A 25,305-nucleotide genomic window follows, 5' to 3' on the forward strand; every position below is an offset into this window, starting at 1 on the left:
TCATTTTGAATGCAAAGATAGTCTATTCTTTTTAATTCTTAAATTAGCTATGGTATTCATATATGTTGACTGCATCCCAAAAGAATAGCCAACTTTATTTTACCCAGGTCTCTCTTTTTTAAAAAAACAAACTTATTGTTAATTTACATACCATAAAATTCACCCATTTCAAGTGACAATTCAGTGAGTTTTAGTAATTCACCAAATTTTATATCTACCACTGCCATCTAGTGACAGAACATTTCCATCACCCCAAAAACCCTCTCAAGTCTGTTTGCAGTCAATCCTCGTTCCCACCCTTATAGCCCCCAGCAACCACTGTTTTCCTTTCTGTCTCTGTAGAGTTGTCTTTTCTCTAGAGATATGATGTAATTGAAATTGCACAATATGTGATCTTTTGTGTTTGGCTTCTTTCACTTAGTATAATTTTTTTGAGGTTCACCTATGTTGTAATATTTATCAGTAGTTTTTCCCTTTTTATTGCTGAACAATCCCAGTTCTTCCTAAACAAGAAGATTAAGCCTTAAATTTGCCTCAGAGTAGTTGTATATCAAAAAGTGTATTTTCTCCATTCCATGTCCATGTGTTAGAATTGTTAATATAGGTAATTATTTTTCAGCTGATTTGTCATGAGGGGAATAAAGAAAATGAGAAAGAAAAAAAGAAAGTAATTTAAGTGCAATTCAAGCCTTAAAATAATGTACCTTTACTTATTTTTTAAACGTACACTGTCAATCTGAGTAATCCTTTATGGAAAGTCTGGTTTTCTCCTATGGAATTATTTCTCTTATAGAAATAATTTCTATTACAGAATGACTTTTCTCTCATATAATGACTTTTACTTAAAGGGTTTATTTAAACACAGAATAATTGTCCTTCATGATACAAGTTTAATACAGTATTTGAATACAGAAGTGTTAAAAACTTATTTAAACAAGTATTTTAGAAGGATATATTTTGAAAAAACTGTGATATTACATTGTATTTTAACATAAGAAATATTCAATAACTTGAAAAACACTTTTCACTACTTTGATCTGCAACTTACCGTCTCTTTAGTAACCTTTGCTTGCCGTTTAATATTGCTTAAAGAACAATTGTTCTAAATGAGCTGCTAAGCTAAATTAATGATATCCTTGATACTATTTTGATGTTGCTTTAGATTTGATGTTCTTTAAAAAAAATCTAATCTAAAAAGCAGAATTTGGGGATTCTTTGCTACTTCTTTGCTTTCCTTTTCTCCCTGTTCTGCCTTAATTTCCAAAATTCTCCTATCCTAAAGGTTAGATTCTTTTTTTAATTCACATATTTTGAATTGGCAACATCCCATTTTTGCTGAGTGAAAGAAATGAGTACAGGCTTTAATCACTTAACACTGGTGTTCTGGACATTCATCTACAGCGTTAGTGATAAGAGTTTTGGGAGGGAGATCCATGTGGGGGGGGGTGCTGATTTTTTTTTTTTTTTTTTAGCATGGCACTTTTTCAAACATTTTTCATGTGCTTAGGTACATCCAAGCAGAAGTCCAGTTCCCTGCAGGTAGCAGATCAGGACCTACTGCCACCTTTTCACCCATACCAGCCTTTGGAGTGCATAGTAGAGGAGACCGAAGGCAAGCTGAATGAACTGGGACAAAGAATTAGTGCTATTGAAAAAGCACAACTTAAGTCATTGGAGTTAATTCAAGGTGAACCTCTGAACAAAGATAAGATAGAAGAACTTAAAAAAAACAGAGAAGAGCAAGTCCAGAAGAAGAAGAAAATACTGAAGGAACTGCAAAAAGTGGAAAGACAGTTGCAGATGAAAACACAGCAGCAATTTACCAAAGAATACTTGGAGACCAAAGGTCAGAAAGACACAGTATCTCTACACCAGCAGTGCTCTCATAGAGGAGTCTTCCCAGAAGGGGAAGGAGATGGTAGTCTCCCAGAGGATCCCTTTTCAGAGTTACCTCAGGTTGACACAATCTTGTTTAAAGATAATGATTTTGATGATGAACAACAGTCTGCACCATCTGCAGAACAAATTGATTTTGTCCCAGTCCAGCCTTTATCATCTCCACAGTGTAACTTTTCCAGTGACTTAGGTTCTAATGGAACAAATTCTCTTGAACTTCAGAAAGTATCAGGTAATCAGCAAATTATAGGTCAGCCTCAGATTGCTGTTACTGGACATGGTCAGGGGCTGTTAGTTCAAGAACCAGATGGACTCATGGTTGCGACTCCAGCTCAGACGCTTACCGACACTCTTGATGACCTGATAGCAGGTGGGTTAAGAAATTTATCTGCAATAATTTCTCTTTAATCTATGTGCTCAGTTTATTTATATGCTCCTCCAAAAACAGACTGTACTTTTAAAAATAACTATCTTTGTAAAATCACTCATTTCCTGGGGGGTTTTGCACTAATACACAGAAGTGTGCTTTCCCCCTCCTTTTTTGTTACATTGCAAAGACAAAGAAATAAAATTGCCGTCATCTTTTATTTTAGATCTTTGGTTTCAAAACAACCCTGTGTCATGTCTTGGGTAGATTTCAAAGAAGTAGTCACAAGACTATATATAAAATTTTCCTGCTGGTGATTTTCATGTTTGGAAATCATAATTTTAAATCTCAATGCTCTTCCTTTTTTATAATTTTATGAGATTAAATATTTCTAGTTAAAAGGTATGTTCAGAGAAAACTATAAGCTTTCTATGTTATAATATTTGTGGTTAGAAGATTAAAGTACATTGTAATTATTGTCACTTGATTTGGAGATTAGGATTTTTTGCATTAATTATTGAAAACACACAGACATACACACACCTGGAAAGAAAAAAGAAAGGGGTTAATAAACTTAAAGTATATGTTTCTGTTTATTGTTTTTTGGAAAAGTTACAACTAGATATAAAATAAGGTGCACAAGTTTACTTTCCCTTTCGTTGTCCTTGCAGCAGTGGGAAAACAGTGCAATTAATCATTTACCTTCCTAAAGATGGCTGGTGAATGTATCACCTCCATGAGAGCCCAGTTCAGAAATGCAGCCAGAATGGCTGTTGACAGTGGATGAAGACCAAGAACTAAGATGTAGCTGGAGTGATATTCAAAGGCAGGCCAGTCCTCTGTCTCTTGATTGCAACATTTTTTTTCCTTACTGTTGTCTGTTTCCGCTTGTCATAATCTCCTCCCCTCCTCTCATCTGAATCATGCTATCCCAGTTTCCTTTCTTTTTCCTTTTTTTTTTTTTTTTGGTGAGCCTTCAGTCTTCCTAATCTTTGCTGAATCTTTAAAAATGTGGAATAAGGTTACTTAAATCAGGAATTTTTATTGGGCATGTGTATGGCTTCCAGTGGTTATGGAATTTCATATTGCTTTTGAGACTCCTCTTATATATAATAGGTATCACTGTGCAGAGGACAAATGTCTTGGTTTCCTTACAGAAAATAAAAATGCTGGGAAATGTTTTCTGGTTAATTAAAAAATTGTTTTTTTTTTCTTTAATTTGTTTCTTTAGGTCTTCAGCCCATACCCCTTAACTCAAATTAACTTTGTGTCATTAGCATTGAGAACTATTGTCATTAATTATGAATAAACACAGTTAATTTATAGTTCTGATTTCTAACCTGTATAAGAACACAGATATTAAAAGGTGAAGTATGATTATAGATGATAATGAAATTGGTGACTGGAAATAACTTTTTTTTTAAATTTAGGGTTCTATAACTAGCATTATAATATTCCTAATTAAGTACTTAGTTTGCAGTTATGAAACCCACATTACTGCTCAAGATCCAGTTATATATTGCAATGTAGAAATTATCTTTTTTTTTTTTAAGAATGTAGAAACAAATTCACAGAGACAGAAAAGAGATTTGAGGTTACCAGGAGATGGGGAAAGTGGAGAAGGGGGAATTTTTGTTTGGTGGGTATAGAGTGTTTATGAATAAACTTGATGAATAAAGTAAGTTTTTAAAAACAGATATAGAAACAACTCTAAAGGGAACTTGTAGCTATTAACTTTATGGTAGTATTTACAGATGCTTCTTATAGGGAAGGTCAAAGTTCATATGAAACATTTAAAAATTGGTTTAGAAAACATCTTTATATAATTAATATTTATATGATGGTTATATAATTAAAATATTTATATAATAAATATTAAAATATTTATTCATATTTATACAATTAATGTATATTAATTAGTTTATAATTAAATTAAATTCATTTATTAAATAAATAATAGTGTTAGAGTTATTTATTTAACCCTAACCCTAATTAATTAATTAAATTTATAATTTAATTAATATAATTTAATATTTATATTAAATATTTATATTTATATATTTAAAATGTTAATATATTAACTAATAAAATTTAATTTTGGTGCTGGACATTAATGTCTAGTGATGGCTGACATATATTGTACAATGTTCTTTTTTTTTTTTAATCATCATTTTATTGAGATATATTCACATACCACGCAGTCATACAAAACAAATTGTACTTTCGATTGTTTACAGTACCATTACATAGTTGTACATTCATCACCTAAATCAATCCCTGACACCTTCATTAGCACACACACAAAAATAACAAGAATAATAATTAGAGTGAAAAAGAGCAATTGAAGTAAAAAAGAACACTGGGTACCTTTGTCTGTTTGTTTCCTTCCCCTACTTTTCTACACATCCATCCATAAACTAGACAAATGTACAATGTTCTTTTATTAGTTGTTTTAATTTGTAAATCATTCAATAAGTTGAAACTATCTTAATATAAAATTTACTTTTTTATGACAGTTATCTGTTTTGAAATATATGGAATAATTAGGTTTTCATAATTGAAGTGATGGCCTATCTCACTTAAAATAGAATAAAATACTATTTTATTGAGTTCTAGTTTCTCTTAATTTTCTTCATTTAAGGTGAAAAAAATCAGACCAAGGGTAAATTAAATGAATACCTAATTCTATAATTATTAAGCTATATTAATATATGGGTAGGATTATAGAACAGACAAAAGATGTAATTAATTTTGCCCAAATTAAATCTAGTCCTCATCCCTCGTGTTTAACAAAGGAGAGAATACTGTACATCTTAAAATTTTATTTTAGAGAATATGTATAATAGGAATAAAATTTACTCTTTAAATAATAGGAATATTTTTCTTTACTGTTCTAAAAGCATTTGTCATGATAATGAGTCATTTATATACATAATTTATTAAAGTCTTAGCTTGATTGTCCAACTAACTTGGCCGTTTAGTGCATAGTCTTATAGTGTCATACTTGATACAGTCCCAGACAGAATGTATGTAAGCTCTTGATCGGGAACATGGTCCTTCAGGTCCTTTTCTTCTGGAAGTGAGTGTTGGACTTTTGGAAGTTACCATGATAGCAAGTCATTCTCGAAGTTCAAATATCTAGAACTAAGGTCTGGAAATTTAAATTTTTACTACTGAATAAAATTTTACTATTGAGCAATAATTTTTACTATTGAGCAGTACTAGAAACCTCTAGTAAAATTCTCATTCCTAGTATATATAGAAGATTGGTTAAAAGTCAACTAAATTTATTTACATTTATTGAATCCTTACCATGTACCAAGCTCTGTGCTAAATGCTTTATATACATTATCTCATGGGCTATTTACAATAATCTTATAAAACAGGTCCTCTTCCCACCTCTTTTTCTGTTGAGAAAACTGAGGCTTAGGGAAATTAAGTTGCTAGTAAGTGGTGGAGCCAAGATTCAAACTCAGTTCAGCCTAGTTTGAGAACCTTAGATGTTATATGCATGCATCTGATTCAACTTGAAATTCTGACTCTATCTTAAAAGATACCATTATTTCCTTAGACTTTAAATTCTAAATAACAACTTTCCCTGATTTCTACATTGTGATGTACATGTAAGTTTGTATATAGTTTTGTGACTTTTCGGTACAGTGTTACTGTTGTTGACACCTTAATATGTTCTTTTAAAACAAACACCAATTCAAAAGTAGCTTTGTTTAAGTAACACTGTGGTAGATAATGTTGGCTTAAGAATAAAAAGGCAATTAGGAGATTCTCTTTCTTACTTTGAGGGGATTTATAATAAAATATCTTTAAATAATAATTTCTTCTAGTATAAGAATTTTATTGATGAATTTTTATTTACATAGAACTATTTAATAAAATTTGCTATATTAAAACATTTAGAACAATTCAATTTCTATAAACTTCACTTAATATATTTTATGTATACCTATTACCAGCCTTATATAATAAGGCTTATTATTATCTTTCATATTGCCTACAAAACTATCCTTCAATTTCATAAAGAATCAAATAGAATATTGCACCTAGTTCTTCTGTCATCCCATTTTAGAATAATGTATAAATTTATTTGAATTATATATTGAGCTTTGTGGTAATGGTTTGTCTTAATCATTTTCAGAGACATTTAGTTTAGAGGTAGGAAAAGTTTTAGGATTAATGAAAGTGTCATAGTCCCAGTATAGTTTTCTCTAAATAAAATGTTCCTTCCACATGTACCTTTTAAATCTCCTGCTACTTCCTAATTTTATTTTTATAGCTTTTCTTTGTCATTAATCCTATTGATGTCCCTTTCTATGGAATGCTTCAATTGTCAGTATTTCAAGGAAGTAACAAATGCTTCTAGGATAACATAGTACAAAAATATTCAATAATTGATGTACACATTTTGGTAATGGAGCTGTTAAATGCACCAAAATAATTTTTTAAAGCCAGCTCTATAAAGAACTTTTACAGCACCATATTCTGGCGTAGCACTCTAATCAACTATTTAAATTAAAAAAAAAAAAATCTTTTTTCCTAATAGCAACAAAGAAATAACATGGATAAACAAAATTAATAATGATAGAAAAGTAATTCTTTAGTAAGTTATATGTTAAATCACTGTTAAAGTAATACTATTAAAAAGTGCTATATATAAATCTTTAGTGTCTTGTTCTCTGGAGCTACTTTCTAAACATGTCAGCTTTTTTGAGGAGGTAAAATAAAATAATGTCTGTTTTTAATTCATTGAATGACAAAAAAATTGTTTAAGCTTTGCTTCCATTGTGTATGTTCTTATAGGGGAAACAAAACATACATAATAATCATTTCTATTTGTAACCGAATAATTAAATTATATATATTTTTGTGGTTTCAGAAGCTCAGAAATTTATATCGCCAAGATGGTTATATATATTGGTGGTGAGATATATGTGGAAACATATTGGGGCATCTTAAAAGTTGCTAAGTTATTTAAACAAGTGACATACTAAATTTAGTCATTCACATTTGTGAGCAATATCCTTGACTGGAATCTAGTCATGTAAAAATTCAGGAGGGAAAACATTCTCCAACACTTGAAATGCTTACATTTTCCTTTAAGTTTTGTGTGTTTTTGATTAACTTTTAGTTTGGGCACAAATAAAAGGTTATGAGTAATAGGTTATATATAAGGTTATAAGGCCATCACTGAAGCTTTATTGTCTTTTTCTGCATTATTAATGGTTATATGTTTTTCTTCTCTGTTTTTCCTTTCATGACTGAGTAGTAATATTTTTATTCTTCAATACAGTAAAGAATAGTACTGAAAGTCCCATAAAATATCTGATAATTGCATTTATTGAGCACTTACTATGTGTCAAACACTATGCTAAATGCCTTATATACATTTGTGGACTACTTATAACATCCCTTTGAGACAGGTTCTATTACCCTTGCTCTATGGGCAAACTCCATCTCTTATGAAACATAAGAAATATTCAGAAACATGAAAGTTCCAGTGTTTATTTAAATTATAGTTTGATTTTCAAACATTGATTCATTTTAGCAAATTGTCAAAGTACTAAATGTTAAAAACATGTACCCCCTGTTATTTCTGTGAGAAATATTTGTCACAAACCCTTCTGCCCCTTTTGTTGGATTGTCTTCAGAATATTTTTATCTAATTGCCTTTTGCAAACTAAGATATAAAATTCCTTTGATTTCTTTATTGAAAATTATTTCTCTCTTATTGACAATGTAAAAAGCTACTATTGTTATGTGTGCACTAAATATCAGGTACAATGCTAAGCATTTTACCTGCATTATCTCAAGTTGTCTTTCCAACAACCCTAAAAGGCAGGTACTATTATTATCCTCATTTTACAAATGAGGTGAATTGAGGTTCAGAGAAGTTAAATTACTTGCCCAAAATAAGAAACTCATTGGTGGAACTGGGATTTAAACCTAGATCCTTCTGATTTCAAAGCTTGTGTTCTTAACCACTGCATTATATTACTACTGTCGAAATTTGTTTCTTGTGTTTTTTTATGTACAATGACCTTACTCTTTTAAGGAGAATTCAGCAGTATGAATGTTGTTTTTCAGCTGTGAGTAGCAGAGTGCCCACTGGTCCAAACAGTTCCTCTCAGACCACAGAATGTCTTACACCTGAACCCTGTTTGCAGCCTGCAAGCAATGTGGCTCCCCAGTCTGTTCTCCCTGTGTATCCTTCCGTTGACATTGATGCTCATGTGAGTAGATTGCTTTATTTAAACTTACTTTGCACATTCTGATTTTCTTTGAGAAGGAAAACTATCATTGTGTTTCTTTGTGAAAATATTTTCTCTTCAATTGATAACTCCTTTGTAAAAAAACTTATTTTTTCCTTCCCCTAGACTGAGAGCAATCATGACACAGCGTTAACACTAGCTTGTGCTGGTGGTCATGAAGAACTTGTATCTGTACTCATTGCACGAGATGCAAAAATTGAGCACAGAGACAAAAAAGGTAAGAAATGTCAATCAGAAATAAAATCTGACTGTAGTTACTTAAGAAAACAAAGTTTTCTCACTATCGACAAATAGTTCCTAGACTCTCTCAATGCAAAGATGCATAAGCATATTTCCAATTGGGAATATCCATATTCATTAATCTACAAAGCCAAATAATTCTCAAAAATTCATCAGTGAAGTAATGTAAATTGTGTTTGACTTATTCCTTAATCCAAAATAGAAGAGCTTGCAGAGGCATCCAAGTTCATTGTGAATATAAACTTTAATAGTTGTTATTGACCTAGCATTTCCTTTTCATCAGATATTTATAGGTTTTTGTCACTAACAAATTAAGGTTTAGAGCAGTTTTACATTAAATGGTCATCAATACTTGCCCTTAAAGGCATTTTTTTTTTAACAATGCAATAGAGAATTGAAAACACTGGCTTAATAAGTAAAAGACACATGTGTATTTGAGGATGTTTTATCCTGATTTAGGTTTCACACCACTGATCCTGGCAGCAACAGCAGGACATGTCGGAGTTGTTGAAATCCTGTTAGATAAAGGTGGAGATATAGAAGCACAATCCGAACGAACCAAGGACACTCCACTTTCCTTAGCATGTTCTGGTGGGCGTCAGGAGGTATGTTAATTTTCATTTTGTAAACATTTTGCTTGTATTTCCAACTATGCATGTGATTTTATTTTAGCAACATGAATAAAATTTACATGTAACATACTTTCCGAGGAATGGGATACTCTCTGAGTTTAATGGGAATGGTAAATGACTTTTTAAGGAATCTTTTTCTTACCCTTTAGACCAAATAAAAATTTCTGTTTATCTTTACATTTATTGGGGTTGAGTGAACCAAATCCTAACACATATGAAATGTAAATTCATTGCTTAATAATTGACAAATAAAAAGTGTAAAATCTTGTTATTTCAATACAAATGGCATTTCATATCTGTGAATTCCTTGATGTAAAATTTAATCCATTTCTCTAGTACTGATATTTTACCATTTAAGGTCTAATTAAATGTAATTAAAATGTCAGATGTTTACCCAAGGAAGTTGTAGGTACTACTTCTTTGTTCTTCCTTCATTATAAGTTGAACCTTTAGTGTAAACTGGGTTTCTCTGTTCCTATTTTACTTTGTAGGTGGTAGACTTGCTGCTGGCTCGAGGTGCCAATAAAGAACATAGGAATGTATCTGATTATACACCACTGAGTCTAGCTGCATCTGGAGGATATGTTAATATCATTAAGATTCTGCTTAATGCTGGGGCAGAAATTAATTCGAGGTATTACCTATTCATTCATTTTATTACTCATGATTAATAAGTTACTACCTTAGAATTAAGTATCTTCCCCTAAATGTTTGGGTAGGTGCCATTTTTAATTAAGATAATACTATGCCAATAATTATTCCTGCTATCTGCTTTGCTTTTTAGTAATCACAGCTTATTTTGGCTAATATGTCTGCTTTTAAAGAGATCTCATTTCAGAAAGTAGTTTGTAAAGTATAGTTGAAAATTCATAACCCCTAAATGGGAATTATGTTTTAAATTGTGAGGTTTTCCCATTCCTTACCATTAGTCTAAACAATTCTATTTACTGGTATCAGAAAACTTTCCTTTACTGAAACATTTTTATCTTTAATGTTCTGTATACTTTATTTAAAAATTTTTCTAAGCACATTTTCCCCCATAGGACTGGGAGTAAACTAGGCATTTCTCCCCTGATGTTGGCTGCAATGAATGGACACGTTCCTGCAGTGAAACTGCTACTTGATATGGGTTCAGACATTAACGCCCAGATAGAGACGAATCGGAACACAGCTCTCACCTTGGCCTGTTTCCAAGGACGAGCAGAAGTCGTGAGTTTGCTTCTGGACCGAAAAGCCAATGTTGAACATAGGGCAAAAGTAAGCATTTTATGACTTATCAACTATTTCAGATCTATTTCTATTAGAAAATGCATAACACTCTAACTCAGCTTGAATATGGTATTTTAAATTGTCATAAGTTAAAATTTATACCCCATTGCATAATTGGGGAATTGTGCTATACAAAGATCGGTGACACATGACACCACTCATGACTTTTATTAATGACAGTGAATGACTAATAAAACAGAATCAGTGCTTTTTCCAGCCTCAGCTTCGAGTAGCTTTCTCTTAATCTTCCAGTTTGCAACTTTTGAATGTAGTAAGAATATTTTGTACTAAGTCTTTTGATGTCTATTTTTAAATAACTCCTTTCGTGAGGCATATAATTATCATTCGTAAAATCCCAAGTAAAAAATTAGCATAGCTTATAAAATTAGGACAACTAAAATCTAATCTTACCATGACAGATTTTGAGTTTCATGGCTATTAGAAAGTAGGAATTAGTATGTCAGTGGTTAGAAATTCTTTGCCTAGAACTATTAGGTACCTAGAGCTGAGAAAAAATGTAGTTTATATGGAACTCTTTGTAATCTGAAAACAGCCAATCTGATAGTCGTTTAAAATTGGAAAGGTTTGAATGAAAATACCATATTTTCTTCCTGATTGTCATTAGTTGTATTTCTTAAATTTTAATGCAACATTTACATTCTATTAATCTAAGAAATGAGGAAGTATAGTTTTCCCTCAGATTTTCATTGTGAAAGGGAGATGAGCCTTTCTTGCCATCAGCTTGTCTTTTTGTATCACAAGCATTCAGTGTGGCTCACTTATCTGTTAAAGGTCCTAGAGAAATCCAGATTATTTGGGGAATAATACCAGCAAGAAATGTCCTTCGACTAAAGTGTTGAAGACTAATGTCCAAAAGATACATGTGTAAAACAGTTATTAAGTGATGTGTGAATCTGTTTTACCCAAGTTTGAGTAGGACTGAAGGAATTTATCCTAAGTTTTTTAGCAAACTGCATTCTCAGATAGAATATATTCTAAACAAAATTTTCCCATTGAACATTGTGCCTTGCTTAATTTTCTTTTTAGTCTTGCTTAAAAATATTTCTGTTCATTTTGCAGAGATGTTATTATCTAATGTTCAAGTTTATTATCATATAGAAGTTATGAAATCGTTTCTTTTTCTTTTAGTATAAGGTAATACACTGTGATAAGTGAATTCATTCAGGCACATGTAATTGAATGTAACAGTTTTCACTTGCTGTTTTGTAAAATTCAAGACTGAAAATTGTTTAACTCTTTTATGAGAGAAAATCAGAAATAGAATCCTCTTAAAAGCCCATTGTTTTAGTATTTTAAAGAAATTACAGTAACTTACTTGCTTTATAATATTTTGGTTCAAACAGACTGGTCTTACCCCCTTGATGGAAGCTGCTTCTGGAGGGTATGCAGAGGTTGGAAGAGTTCTCCTCGATAAAGGAGCAGATGTCAATGCCCCACCTGTGCCTTCCTCAAGAGACACTGCTTTAACAATAGCAGCGGACAAAGGTCACTACAAATTTTGTGAGCTCCTGATCAATAGGTAGGTCTGTTTTGTATTAATACACCCAGAACTTCCTATGGTCCCTTTCACTTTTCAGAGCCCTTTTAAGTTAATTAATGTTGTTTTATTTTTGTTGAAATTTTCAAGGACAGACTATTTCCATGTTATTTTGTAAGCGATAACAGAAGATGATAAAACTGGAAAAAGCCTCTTCTCATAAGAAACTATATTAACATTCTTTGATTTTGTAGGGGAGCCCATATTGATGTTCGTAACAAGAAAGGAAACACACCACTTTGGCTGGCAGCCAATGGTGGTCATTTTGATGTAGTGCAGTTGCTAGTGCAAGCAGGAGCTGATGTGGATGCAGCAGATAACCGGAAAATTACACCCCTTATGTCAGCATTTCGCAAGGTAATTTGATATGGAAAAAAAAAGAAATAACATTTAATAATTTTAAACCAATTCTAAGTTGAAACCATGTGAGAACCTGAGTTGATTTGGAAAATGGAATATATTCACATGCATATTTCCATACACAAATCACTGCTATTTTTCCACTTCCTTTGTGACCAAATCTAAAGATCCATGTGGTAGTTTGCTATAAGCAACTTTGTTGTTAAATCCTTGGTGTCTTGATTAGTTTTGTTATGTTGTTGTACGTAAAACATAAGATTTAAGGAAAGATATTACATGCTGATGAACAAATCTTCTTTACCTAAGGAGGAACAAAAAGGAGTGGATGCTTTCATAAAAACTTATTATACATTATATATATATTAAGGCCCACTTATCTGTTTTATTTTAAAAAGCATTCCCATTGCAACTGTGATAAATTAAATTCCTTAACATAAGCTAAAGGCCCTGCTCATGCCAACCTCCTCCTTTGCTTATTATACTACAGCCACTGGCCTAGATTGCACTAAATTAACTGCCTCAGGGCCTTTGCTTACTGGTTTTTCTCTTCCTGAAGTGTTCTTTTTCTTACTCTTCACCTGTCTCACTACTCCTAATCCTTTAGCTCCCATTTGAAATGTCACTTCTCAGAGAGTCCTTCCCTAATGCCCAATCTGAGAAAGAGCCTCTTCTTGTTTTCTTTTATAGTACACTATTCTTTCCTTCGTAGTCCTTATCTCAATTTGTAACTATATATTCAAATATGTATTTACTTTTTTTAATGCCTGTCTCCCCAACCAGACTGGAAATTCCATGAAGACCAAGACTCGTGACTTTCACACCACCGTTTATACTCAGTTGTTTAGCACAATGCCTAGCACATATAAGTAGCCACTAAATAACTATTGAATAAGAGCAGTGTAAGCTAAGTGTCTTAAAAGAAAATCTTAAAATATTTTTTAGGCTTAATTCTTTTCTTCAGCATTTTCCTTTTTTTTTAATTGCAAAATAATTTCCATGTAGAGAAATACACAAATCCTAAGATAAATTTTTTAATGAGTTTTGATAAATGCATACACCCTTGTCACCCATACTCATTCTCAATTTTTTGCCTCAGAAGCAACTGCTTTTCTGAATTTTGTCACCATCAGACTAATTCTCGAGGATAATTTAGAAACTTAATAAGAGGGGAAACTACACAAGCTTGGTTATGTTAAAATAGATCTTTATAAAATTGATTCCAGATCATTTGGCCCCTGATAATGACATTTGCCCTTTTACCTTGAGTCAAGTCATAGGGCTTGGATAAATGTGACACTTTACCTTGTTTAGTTTAGTAACGTAGAGCCGAGATAATGCAAGGATTTGATTGAGGACATGCATGAGGGAACTTTCTATGGAAAATTATGGAATTGTTTTATATCTTTATGAGGCACAGGTTACATGGGTGTATGCTTTCAAATCTATAGCATTCTCTTGTTTTATGACTAATTTCCCTTTTATACTGAGGTTCATTTCACGTTGCTAGTTTTTATTAACAGATTTATTCTGAGAGGTATTGTTTTTCTACAGTTAGTGTTTCTACTTTCAGTGGGAAGTGAGCTGATTAAATTCAAGTGAAATGTCTTTGGGTCCACCATCTGTACCTGAACATGTTGTACATATCTTTTTTGGTTTATAAAATGAATACTGTTCTTCGTAATTTCTATTTTGAATTTAGTCAACTATCTGGAAGTAATACTACACCTTTAAATTTACTCTTAAGTTTTTAAACATATGGACAAAATTTCACAGGATTCTTTTGAATATTTTGGTTGTACTCTCTACAGGGTCATGTAAAAGTAGTTCAATATTTGGTGAAGGAAGTTAACCAGTTCCCTTCTGATATTGAATGCATGAGATACATAGCAACAATTACAGATAAGGTAAGTTTAACATGCTATTGAAGCACATTTTTCTTCTTTATGGAATTACATGCCAAGGTTTACAATTAGAAGCCTGTAAGGGGCTCAACACCTGCTCTTTCTCTGCTTTAGTTTCTCCTTTTGCAAAACAGATGGATATAATGCTTCTGATAAATTATTTTGAGATTTCCTTTCTACTGTGGAACTTAATTGCAATGACTGCGACTAAGTTTATCATTAAGTCATTAGCCTGATTTGATTTGATTTAACCATCTAAGAACACATATACTTTTTAGGAAATGGTGCTTTATTTTTGATGCAAGATTGATATATAACTAGACTCAAAGGATAGCTTCATTTTGTCTATTGAATTTTCAGTTGTTTGGCTTTAATCCCTGGACTTTGGTCCTCTTATCAGCTCAAGTTTTATTTGGCCTATTTATATTACATATTCTATATTTATATAATGTCAATTTCTACTTTAGGAACTGTTGAAAAAATGTCACCAATGTGTTGAGACAATTGTGAAGGCTAAAGACCAGCAGGCTGCAGAAGCAAATAAGAATGCAAGTATTCTTTTAAAGGAACTTGATCTGGAAAAGGTAAGCAGGAAAAAATAATTTTCCTCCTTAGAAATTGTTGAAAATCTGATAGAATAGATTTGCCACCGGTGTGACCCAATCATCTTAACAAAATCTGCTTCAAAGGAGATGGTTAATAGATGGTCAGACCACATCAACTTTTTGATTCTGACCTTTCATTCATAAACAATGTTTTGATACCATATAAAGAGGGACTGGATTTTGAGCAAGATTCCCAAAGGGGAAATGGAGAGATTTGGGGGCAGAGAATGAATATACTATTGAAGCCAAAGTGGTATTTTTCAAATTAATAGCTTTTAGACACAGGTTGTATAATACAAACCCCAGGGTAACCACAAAGAAAGTGTTTTAAAAATATACAGAAACAGAAATGAGAAAGATTTCAGATATATCACAAAAGATCAACTATACAGAAAAAGAGACTGCAATAAAGGAAAAAAAGATACAAAAGATATGACATAAATACTGAAGGAAAAAAATGGCTGAAATAAGTACTGCATTTACAATAATAACACTGAATGTTAATGGATTAAACTCCCAATCAAAAGATATAGATTGACATGCATGGAACTTTGAATAGAAAGTGAGATACGGTAGGTTAGTATAGGCTAGAGTGAAATAGTGACACATCCCAGAGTAATTTGGGCAGATAATAAAAAATATATTTACAGCCTCCCCCTCCCCAGCCCCGAGGATCTGGGGGAAGGTGCGGATGTGTTGGACATCCTCACCTGGACTGGTGTTGATGTTGTCACAAACATTGGGACTGGCAGTTCGATGTGCTGAGCCCTCAAGCATGGGACTTGCCCTTATGAAGCTCATTACCACACAGGAGAGTCTAAACTTGCATGTAATGGTGCCTAAGAGTCTCCCCCTGAGTACCTCTTTGTTGCTCAGATGTGGCCCTCTCTCTCTAACTGAGCCATCTCGACAGGTGAACTTGCTTCCCTTCCCCCCTACGTGGGACCTGACTCCCAGGGGTGTAAATCTCCCTGGCAATGCAGAGTATGACTCCCGGGGATGAATGTGGACCCGGCATCGTGGGACTGAGAGTATCTTCTTGACCAAAAGGGGGATGCAAAATGAGACGAAACAGTTTCAGTGGCTGAGAGATTTCAAATGGAGTCTAGAGGTCACTCTGGTGGACATTCTTAGGCACTGTATAGATAACACCTCTTAGGCTTTAATGTATTGGAATAGCTAGAAGTAAATACCTGAAACTACCAAAGTCCAACCCAGCAGTCTGGACTCCTGAAGACAATTATATAATAATGTAGATTACAAGGGGTGACAGTGTGATTGTGAACACCTTGTGGATCACACCCCCTTTATCTAGTGTATGGATGAGTAGAAAAATGGGGATAAAAACTAAAGGACAAATGGGGTGGGATGGGGGGATGATTTGGGTGTTCTTTTTTCACTTTTATTTTTTATTCTTGTTCTGGTTCTTTCTGATGTAAGGAAAATGTTCAGAGATAGATTGTGGTGATGAACGCATAACTATGTTATCATATTGTGGACAGTGGATTGTATACCATGGATGATTGTATGGTGTGTGAATGTATTTCAATAAAATTGAATTTAATAAAAAAATAAAAAAAGATATAGATTGACAGAATGGATAAAAAAGCACAATCCAACTATATGTTGTTTGCAAGAGACTCACCTTAGACCCATAGGCATAAATAGGTTGAGAGTGAAAGGATTGAAAAAGATATTCTATGCAAATAGTAACCATAAAAGAGCTGGGGTTGGTATGCTAATATCAGACAAAGTAAACTTTAAGTCAAAAGCTGTTACAAGAGACAACAGAGGGACACTATATATTAATAAAACAGTCAATCCACCAAGAAATAAATGACAAGCATAAATATTTATGCATCTAACCAGGGTACTCCAAACTGGCAAAACTAAAGGGAGAAATAGTGGGACTTCACTACACCACTCTGATCAGTAGATGGACTATCTAGTCAGAAGATCAATAAGGAAACAGAGAACTTGAATAATATGTTAAATAAAGTAAACCTAGCAAACATATACAGAACATTCCACCCCAAAACAGCAGGATATACATTCTTCTCAAGTGCTCATAGATTGCATTCCAGGATAGAGCACATGTTGGGTCACAAAACAAGTCTCAATAAAAATTTTTTTCAACTTCCAGGGTCTTTAAATTTCCTAGAACTTAAATACAATAAACTCCCAAATATACTCAATATTGCTATAGATATGACTATACAAAATTAAAATTCTGTGTGCAACACATGGCCTTTATTACAGGACTTGGCCTTCTAAGATAGCTTATAAACATTACCGATTACTCTTTGATTTTCCATCCTAATCAAGATAGCACCTGACAAACTGCTCCCCTAAGTTTTTTACTAAGTACTTAAATCGACTTAAATGATGATCCTTCTCCTTAGCTGGTGGAAAAAAAAACCCTCAATTCCTGTCCTAAAACACTATTAACCCTCAACTATCAAATGTCAGCAGATGGAACACCAGAAATAGGTTATGGGCAACTCAGTCTTATGCTTAGGCATTTCAAGGCTGACCTTTCAAAAGAAGACGCAGGTTGCTCATTAAATTTTGTTTTAATGGGTTTCAAAATTCTGTGATAGATTTTTGGTCGTTGTTTCCATTTAAAAAGTATTGATTTTAAAAGCTAATAACTTAAAACTGCAATGCAAAACAAAAGGTCAACAAAATGTTCCTTTCCTTCTGAAGGTTTTACAATGCATTGCTATCATTAACCAGTCTTTTATTATTAAACTTAAATGGCCAATTGAGACAAACAGTTCTGAGACCTTTCTTCACCACCAAGTAAGACTAGGGTGACAGGTGTTACGGATAACATTCATTTAGCCTTATGAGCTTTCTGGGAAGACTTAGTGATCTTACCATCTCCAGCAGCCTCCTTGTCCCCAGCCTTGATGATACCCACAGCAACTGTCTATCTCATATCACAAACTGCATAACAACCCAAATGGGGATAATCAGAGAAGCTCTCAACACACGTGGGTGTCCCAGGAACCATATCAATGATGGCAGCATCACCAGATTTCAGGAATTTGAGGCCATCTTACAGCTTCTTCCCAGAATAGCTATCAGTCTTCTCCCTCAGCAAGCAGTGTGAACTGTGTTGACAATCCAGCACAGGTTCATTGCAGCACTGATTTGGCCTGGATGGTTCAGGATAATCACCCGAGCAAGAAGCCAGCTGCTTCCATTGGTGGGTCATTTTTGCAGTCACCAGCCTTATTGCCACGACAAACATCATTTACAGATATGTTATTGACATTGAAGCCCATATTGTCCCCAGGAAGAGCTTCACTCAAAGCTTCATAGTGCATTTCAGCAGACTTTACTTCAGTTGTAACGTTGACTGGAGCAAAGATGACCACCATGCCTGGCTTGAGAACACCAGTCTCCACTTGGCCCATCGGGACAGTATACGAATACCACCAATTTTGTAGACATCCTGCAGGGGCAGACACAGGGCTGTCAGTTGGTCATGTAGGTGGCAGGATGCAATCCAGAGCTTCAAGCAGCTTGGTTCCACTGGCATTACCATCTTTATGGGTGACTTTCCATCCCTTGAACCAAGACATGTTAGCACTTGGCTCCAGCATATTGTCACCATTCCCACCAGAACTTGGCACAAATGCTGCTGTGTCGGGGTTATAGCCAATTTTCTTAATGTAGGTGCTGATTTGCTTAATGATTTCCTCATCTCTCTTCTGCTATAGGTGGCTCAGTGGAATCCATTTTGTGAACACCAACAATTAGTTGTTTCACATCCAGTGTGTAAGCCAGGAGGACATGTTCATGGGTCTGCCCATTCTTGGGGTTAGCAGCTTCAAATTTACCTTCATAAAGTCTCTGTTTCCTGGGGCAACAATGATGGTCATATAAAGCTTCCTGGTCTCAAATTTGCATTGGGAGCTATCAGTGGTGATACCATGCTTATGTTCAGCTTTCACTTTATCCAAAACCCAGGCATACATGAAGGACCCCTTTCCCATCTCAGCAGTTTCTTTCTCAAATTTTTCGATGGTTTTTTTTTGTTGATTCCACCACACTTGTAGATCTGGTGGCCAGTAGTGGTCGACTTGCACAAATCTGTGTGTCAAAGATGACATTATTTATATGAGTCTTTCTTTTTCCTATTTTGGCTTGAGATGCAGCAGTGGTTTTCATGACACTTGTTTTCTGGTGGCAAACCCATTGTGAAACAGTCAAATTTTAAAAAGATTGTAATTATACAAAGCATATTCTCTGACCACAGTAGAATGAAGCTGGAAATCAAAACCAGGCAGAGAACTAGAAAGTCCACAAATATATGGAAGTTAAATAACACACTCTTAATCAATAGGTCAAAGAAGAAATTGCAAGGGAAATCAGTAAGTATCTTGAGAGGAGCACATCAAACACAGCATATCAAAACTTATGGGATGTAGCAAAGGCAGTGTTGAGAGGGAAATTTATAGCCCTAAATGCCTACATTTAAAAAGAAGAAAGAGCTAAAATCAAAGACCTCTCACCTGGAGGAATTAAAAAAGAAGAGCAAACTAAACCCAAAGTAAGTAGAAGGAAAGATATAATAAAGACTAGTGTAGAAATAAATGAAATAGAGAATAAAAAAACAATAGAGAGAATTAACAAAATCAAAAGTTGGTTCTTTGAAAAGATCAATAAAGCTAACAAACCTTTAACTAGACTGACAGAGAAAAAGAGAAGACAAGTATAAATAAAATCAGAAATGAGAGGGGGGACATTACTGACCCCACAGAAATAAAAAGGATCATAAGAGGATACTATGAACAACTGTATGCCAACAAATTAGACAACCTTAATGAAATGGACAAATTCCTAGAAACTCGCAAACTACCTCAATGACTCGAGAAGAAATAGAAGATCTCAACAGACCAGTTACAAGTAAAGAGATTGAATCAGTCATCAAAAACCTCCCAACAAAGATAAGGCCAGGACCAGAAGGCTTCATAGGTGAATTATACCTAACATTCCAGGAAGAATTAATACCAATCCTGCTCAAACTCTTCCCAAAAAATGGAAGAGTAGGGAACATTACCTAACTCACTCTATGAGGCCAACATTACCCTAAAATCAAAGCCAGGGAAAGATACTCAAGAAAAAAAAAAAATTAGACCAATTTCTCTTGTGACTATACATGCAGAAATCCTCAACAAAATACTAGCAAATCAAATCCAACAGCACATTACATGAATTTTACACCATGATCAAGTCGGATTTATCCCAAATATGCAAAGGTGGTTCAATATAAGAAAATTAATTAGTGTAATATACCACATCAGCAAAATGAAGGGAATAAAAAATACAGTCTTCTCAATTGATGCAGAAAAGGCATTTGACAAAATACAGTATCCTTTCTTGATAAAAACAACTTAGAATAATAGAAATAAAAGGAAACTTCTTCAACATGATAAAGCACATATATGAAAAATCCACATCTAACATCATACTCAATGGTAAAAGACTGAAAGCTTTCTCTCAAAGATCTGGAACAAGACAAGGATGCCCACTGTCACCATTGTTATTCAACATTGTACTAGAAGGTCTAGCTAGAGTAATTAGGCAAGAAAAAAAAAGTTATCCAAATCAGAAAGAATAAAACTTTCACTATTTGCTGACAACGTGACCCTATATTTAGAATGTCCTGAAGAATCTGTGACAAAGCTACTAGAGCTAATAAATGAATTTAGCAAAGTTGTGAGATACAAGATAAACATGCAAAAATCAGTAGTGTTTCTATACACTGGTAATGAGCAATCTGAGGAGGAAATCAAGAAAAAAATTCCATTTACAACAGCAACTAAAGGAATCAAATACCTAAGAATTAACTAAACCAAGAATGTAAAGGATCTATATTCAGAAAACTATAAAACATTGCTAAAATAAATCAAAGAAGATCCTAACTAAATTGAAGGACATTCCATGTTCATGGATTGAAAGGCTAAATGTTAAGATGTCAGTTCATGCAAATTGATTTGCAGATTCAGTGCAATCCCAATCAAAATTCCAACAGCCTACTTTGCGGAAAAGGAAAAGCCAATCAAATTTATTTGGAGGGTAAGGGGCCCCAAATAGCCAAGAACATCTTCAAAAAGAAAGAAGTTGTAAGACTCACACTTCCTGACTTTAAAGCATATTGGAAAGGTTCAGTGTCAAAACAGCATGGTACTGGCATAAAAATAGACTTATTGATCAATGGAATTGAATTGAGAGTTCATGAATAGACCCTCACATCTATGGTCAATTGATTTTTTTTTAATATGGTTTATTGAGGTATATCACATACCTTACAATCATCCACAGTGTACAATCGATTATTCACAGTACCATCATATAGTTGTGCATTTGTCACCAGAGTCAATTTTTGAATATTTTCCTTATTCCAAAAGAAATAAAAATAAAAGTAAAAAATAACACCTAAAATATTCCATCCCCCCCAATCCATCCTATTTTTCATTTTGTTTTTGTCCCTGTTTTTCTATTCATCTGTCCATACACTGGATAAAGGGAGTGTGAGCCACAAGGTTTTCACACAGTCACACCATGTAAGCTACATAGTTAGGCAGTCACCTTCAAGAATCAAGTCCACTGGGTTGAAGTTCGACAGTTTCAGGTATTTCCTTCTAGCTATTCCAATATGATAAAACTGCAAGAGCGATATCTATGTAGCGCATAAGAATGACCCCTCCAGTGTGACCTCTTGACTCCATTTGAAATCTCTCAGCCACTGAAACTCTATTTTGTTTCATTTCACCATGTTGGTCAATTGTTTTTGACAAGGATGCCACGTCCACTCAATTGGGACAGAACAATCTCTTCAACAAATGGTACCAGGGGAACTGGATATATGTATCCAAACGAATGAAAGAGGACCTCTACCTCATACCTTCTACAGAAATTAACTCAAAATGGATCGAAGACCTAAATTTAAGAGCCAGGACCATAAAACTAGATGAAAATGTAGAGAAGCATCTTCAAGATCTTGGGGTAGGCAGTGGTTTTTTAGACCTTACATCCAAAGCACAATCAGTGAAAGAAAAAAATAGATTAATGGGCCCTCATCAAAACTGAATACTTTTGTGCTTCAAAGGACTTTGTCAATAAGATGAAAAGGCAGCCTACTCAATGGGAGAAAATATTTGGAAACCACATAACCAATAAGGGTTTAATATCCAGAATATATAAAGAAATCCTACAACTCAACAATAAAAAGACCAACAATTCAATTAAAAAATAGGCAAAAGACATGAATAGACATTTTTCCAAAGAGAAAATACAAATGGCAACAAACGCATGAAAAGATGTTCAGCTTTGCTAGCTATTAGGGAAATGCAAATCAAAACCACAAGTGTTGGAGAGGATGTGGAGAAATAGGAACATTTACTCACTCTGGTGGGAATGGAAACTGGTACAGCCACTGTGGAAGACAGTTTGATGGTTCCTTGGGAAGCCAAGTATAGAACTGTTACATGATCCGTCAATCCCTCTACTAGGTATATACTCAGAAGAACTGAAAGCAGGTACGCAAACAAACATTTAAACACCAATGTTCATAGCGGCATTATTCACAATTGCCAAAAGATGAAAGCAACCCAAGTGCCTGTCAAGTGATGAATGGATAAACTAAATGTTGTATATACACATGATGGAATATTACTCCGCTTTAAGAAGGAATGAAGTCCTGATGCATGCACAACTTGGAGGACATTATGTTGAGTGAAATAAGCCAGGCACAAAAGGACAAATATGGTATGATCTCACTAATATGAACTAAATATGAGCAGACTCATAAGAGTTATTATCTAGAATATAGGTTACCAGAAGATAGAATAATGTTAAAGAATGTGGAACTGATGCTTAATTTGTACAGAATTGTAAATGTTTGGAAATGGATAGAGGTGATAGGAGCACCTTACCGAGTATATAAATAACATATATAAATAACAATGCTTTATCTTGCATGTGATTGTGGTTGAAAGGGGAAGGTTAGGATGTGTGTATCACTGGAAAGAAAAGTAGAGGATGAAACGAGGCTGTGTAACATATTGAACCCTGTTGTGGATTATGAAGGTGGTTAATAGTACGAATTTGAACAAATGTATGTCACAATTACAAGGTGTTAATAATAGGGTGGTATATGGGAAAAATACACCTAATGCAGACTATGAACTATAGTTAACAGTAATATCTTACTTTGTGTTCTTACATCAGTTGTAACAAAGGTACCACACTGATGCTAAGTATCAGTAATGGGGGGTATGAGGGGCATGGGGTTTTTCTTCTTGGAGCTATGAAAATGTTCTAAAATTGATTGTGGTAATGAAAGTACAATCCTGTGATTATACCAAGAGCCATTAATTGTCCACTTTGGATGGATTGGAGAGTGAATAAAACTGTTTTGGGAAAAAAAAAATAGCATGATACTAGCACAAGGATAGAGATATAGACCAATGGAATCATATTAAGAGTTCAGAAATAGACCCTTACATCTATGGTTAGTTGATTTATGACAAGGCTGCCAAGTCCCCTCAATTGGGAAATAATAGTCTCTTCAACAAATGGTGCTGGGAGAATTGGATATCTATTTGCAAAATAATTAAATAGGACTCCCCTATCTTACATCATATACAAAAATTAACTCAACATGGATGAAAGACCTGCATATAAGAACAAGGGCTATAAAACTCATAGAAGAATGTAGGGAATCATCTTCATGATCTTGTGTTAGGGACTGATTTCTTAGACTTTATACCCAAAGCACAAGCAACAAAAGAAAAACAAATAAATGGGCCCTCATCAAAATTAAGAACTTTTCTGCCTCAAAGAACTTAATCATGAAAGTGAAAAGACAGCTTACTCAATGGGAGAAAAATGTTTGGAAACCACATATCCAATAAGGGTTTAATATTCGGAATATATAAAGAAATCCTACAACTCAACAATAAAAAGACAAACAACCCAATTTAAAAATGAGCATAAGACTTGAATAGATGTTTCTCCAAAGTGGATATACAAATGGCTGAAAAGCACATGAAAAGGTCCTCAACATCATTAGCTATTAGGGAAACGCAAATCAAAACTGCACTAAGATACCATTTCACACCCATTAGAATGGCTACTATTTAAAAAAAAAAAAAGAAAATTACAAGTGTTAGAATGAGGAGAAATAGGAACACTAATTCTTTGCTGGTGAGAATGTAAAATGGTGAATCCACTGTGGAAGACAGTTTTGGTTCCTTAGAAATCTATGTGTAGAATTACCATATGACACAGGAATCCCACCAGTAGTTATATACCCCAAAGAACTGAAGGCAAGGACTCAGATATTTCCCAAAGATGGAAGCATCCCAAATGTCCATCATCCAATGAATGGAAAAACAAAATGTGGCATATACATACAATGGAATATTATTCAACGTTAAAAAGGAATGAGTTCTGATTCCTGTGACAACATGGTTGAATATGTTGAATGAAATAAGCCAGACACAAAAGGACATGATCTCACTGATGTGAAATAACTGTGTATGATCTCACTGATATGAAATAATTACAGTAAGTAAATTCATCGAGTCAGAATCTAAAATATAGGTTATGAAGGGCTGGCTTTGGGGTGGGGAATGAGGCTTAAAAAATTATTCACCATTTCTCTTTGGGTTGATTGTAAAAGTTTTAGAAATGGATGGTGATGATAGTAGCACCACATTGTGAATGTAATTAACAGCACCTAGTTATATATGTGAATGTGGTTGAAAGGGGAAATTTTAGGCCATTTATGTTACTAGAATAAAAATTAAAAGAAAAACATAAGTACTGTACAACACAATGAACCCTATTGTAAATGATGGACTATAGTTAATAGTACAATTATAAAAATGTTCTTAAATGAGTTATAAAAAAATGTACCACACTAATGCAAGGTGTTAGTAATAAGTGGTATATGTTAAAAAATAAATGAATAATGCACCCTAATGTAAACTATGGACTGTAGTTAATAGTACAATTATAATATTCTTTCATCGGTTGTAACAAAGTACAACACTAATGCAATGTTTAATAATGGGGGGTATATGGGAACTCTGTATTTTCTGCATGATTTTTCTATAACCCAACAACTTCTCTAATAAAAAAAAATTCTTAAAAAAACCCACCACGATCAGAGT

The 25,305-nt window shown here is 33.7% G+C and overlaps 1 protein-coding gene across 12 annotated transcripts in view; it reads left to right on the top strand.

The window, feature by feature from the left end:
* LOC119507882 (ankyrin repeat and KH domain-containing protein 1) overlaps positions 1 to 25,305 on the top strand; it is a 178,688-nt gene that overhangs the window by 119,359 nt on the left and 34,024 nt on the right. For 9 of the 12 annotated variants that reach the window (XM_037801129.1, XM_037801128.1, XM_037801131.1 and 6 more), the window contains 10 exons: positions 1,508 to 2,266; positions 8,363 to 8,508; positions 8,653 to 8,764; positions 9,247 to 9,392; positions 9,911 to 10,053; positions 10,463 to 10,676; positions 12,053 to 12,228; positions 12,441 to 12,603; positions 14,415 to 14,510; positions 14,975 to 15,091. In XM_037801129.1, the coding sequence (XP_037657057.1) occupies positions 1,508 to 2,266; positions 8,363 to 8,508; positions 8,653 to 8,764; positions 9,247 to 9,392; positions 9,911 to 10,053; positions 10,463 to 10,676; positions 12,053 to 12,228; positions 12,441 to 12,603; positions 14,415 to 14,510; positions 14,975 to 15,091 (2,072 nt within the window). The remainder of the gene's footprint in view (positions 1 to 1,507; positions 2,267 to 8,362; positions 8,509 to 8,652; positions 8,765 to 9,246; positions 9,393 to 9,910; positions 10,054 to 10,462; positions 10,677 to 12,052; positions 12,229 to 12,440; positions 12,604 to 14,414; positions 14,511 to 14,974; positions 15,092 to 25,305) is intronic. The other 3 variants (XM_037801137.1, XM_037801138.1, XM_037801139.1) reach the window with 1 other exon arrangement.

Source organism: Choloepus didactylus, chromosome 13 (genome assembly GCF_015220235.1).
Source record: "Choloepus didactylus isolate mChoDid1 chromosome 13, mChoDid1.pri, whole genome shotgun sequence".
NCBI classification, from domain to species: domain Eukaryota; kingdom Metazoa; phylum Chordata; class Mammalia; order Pilosa; family Megalonychidae; genus Choloepus; species Choloepus didactylus.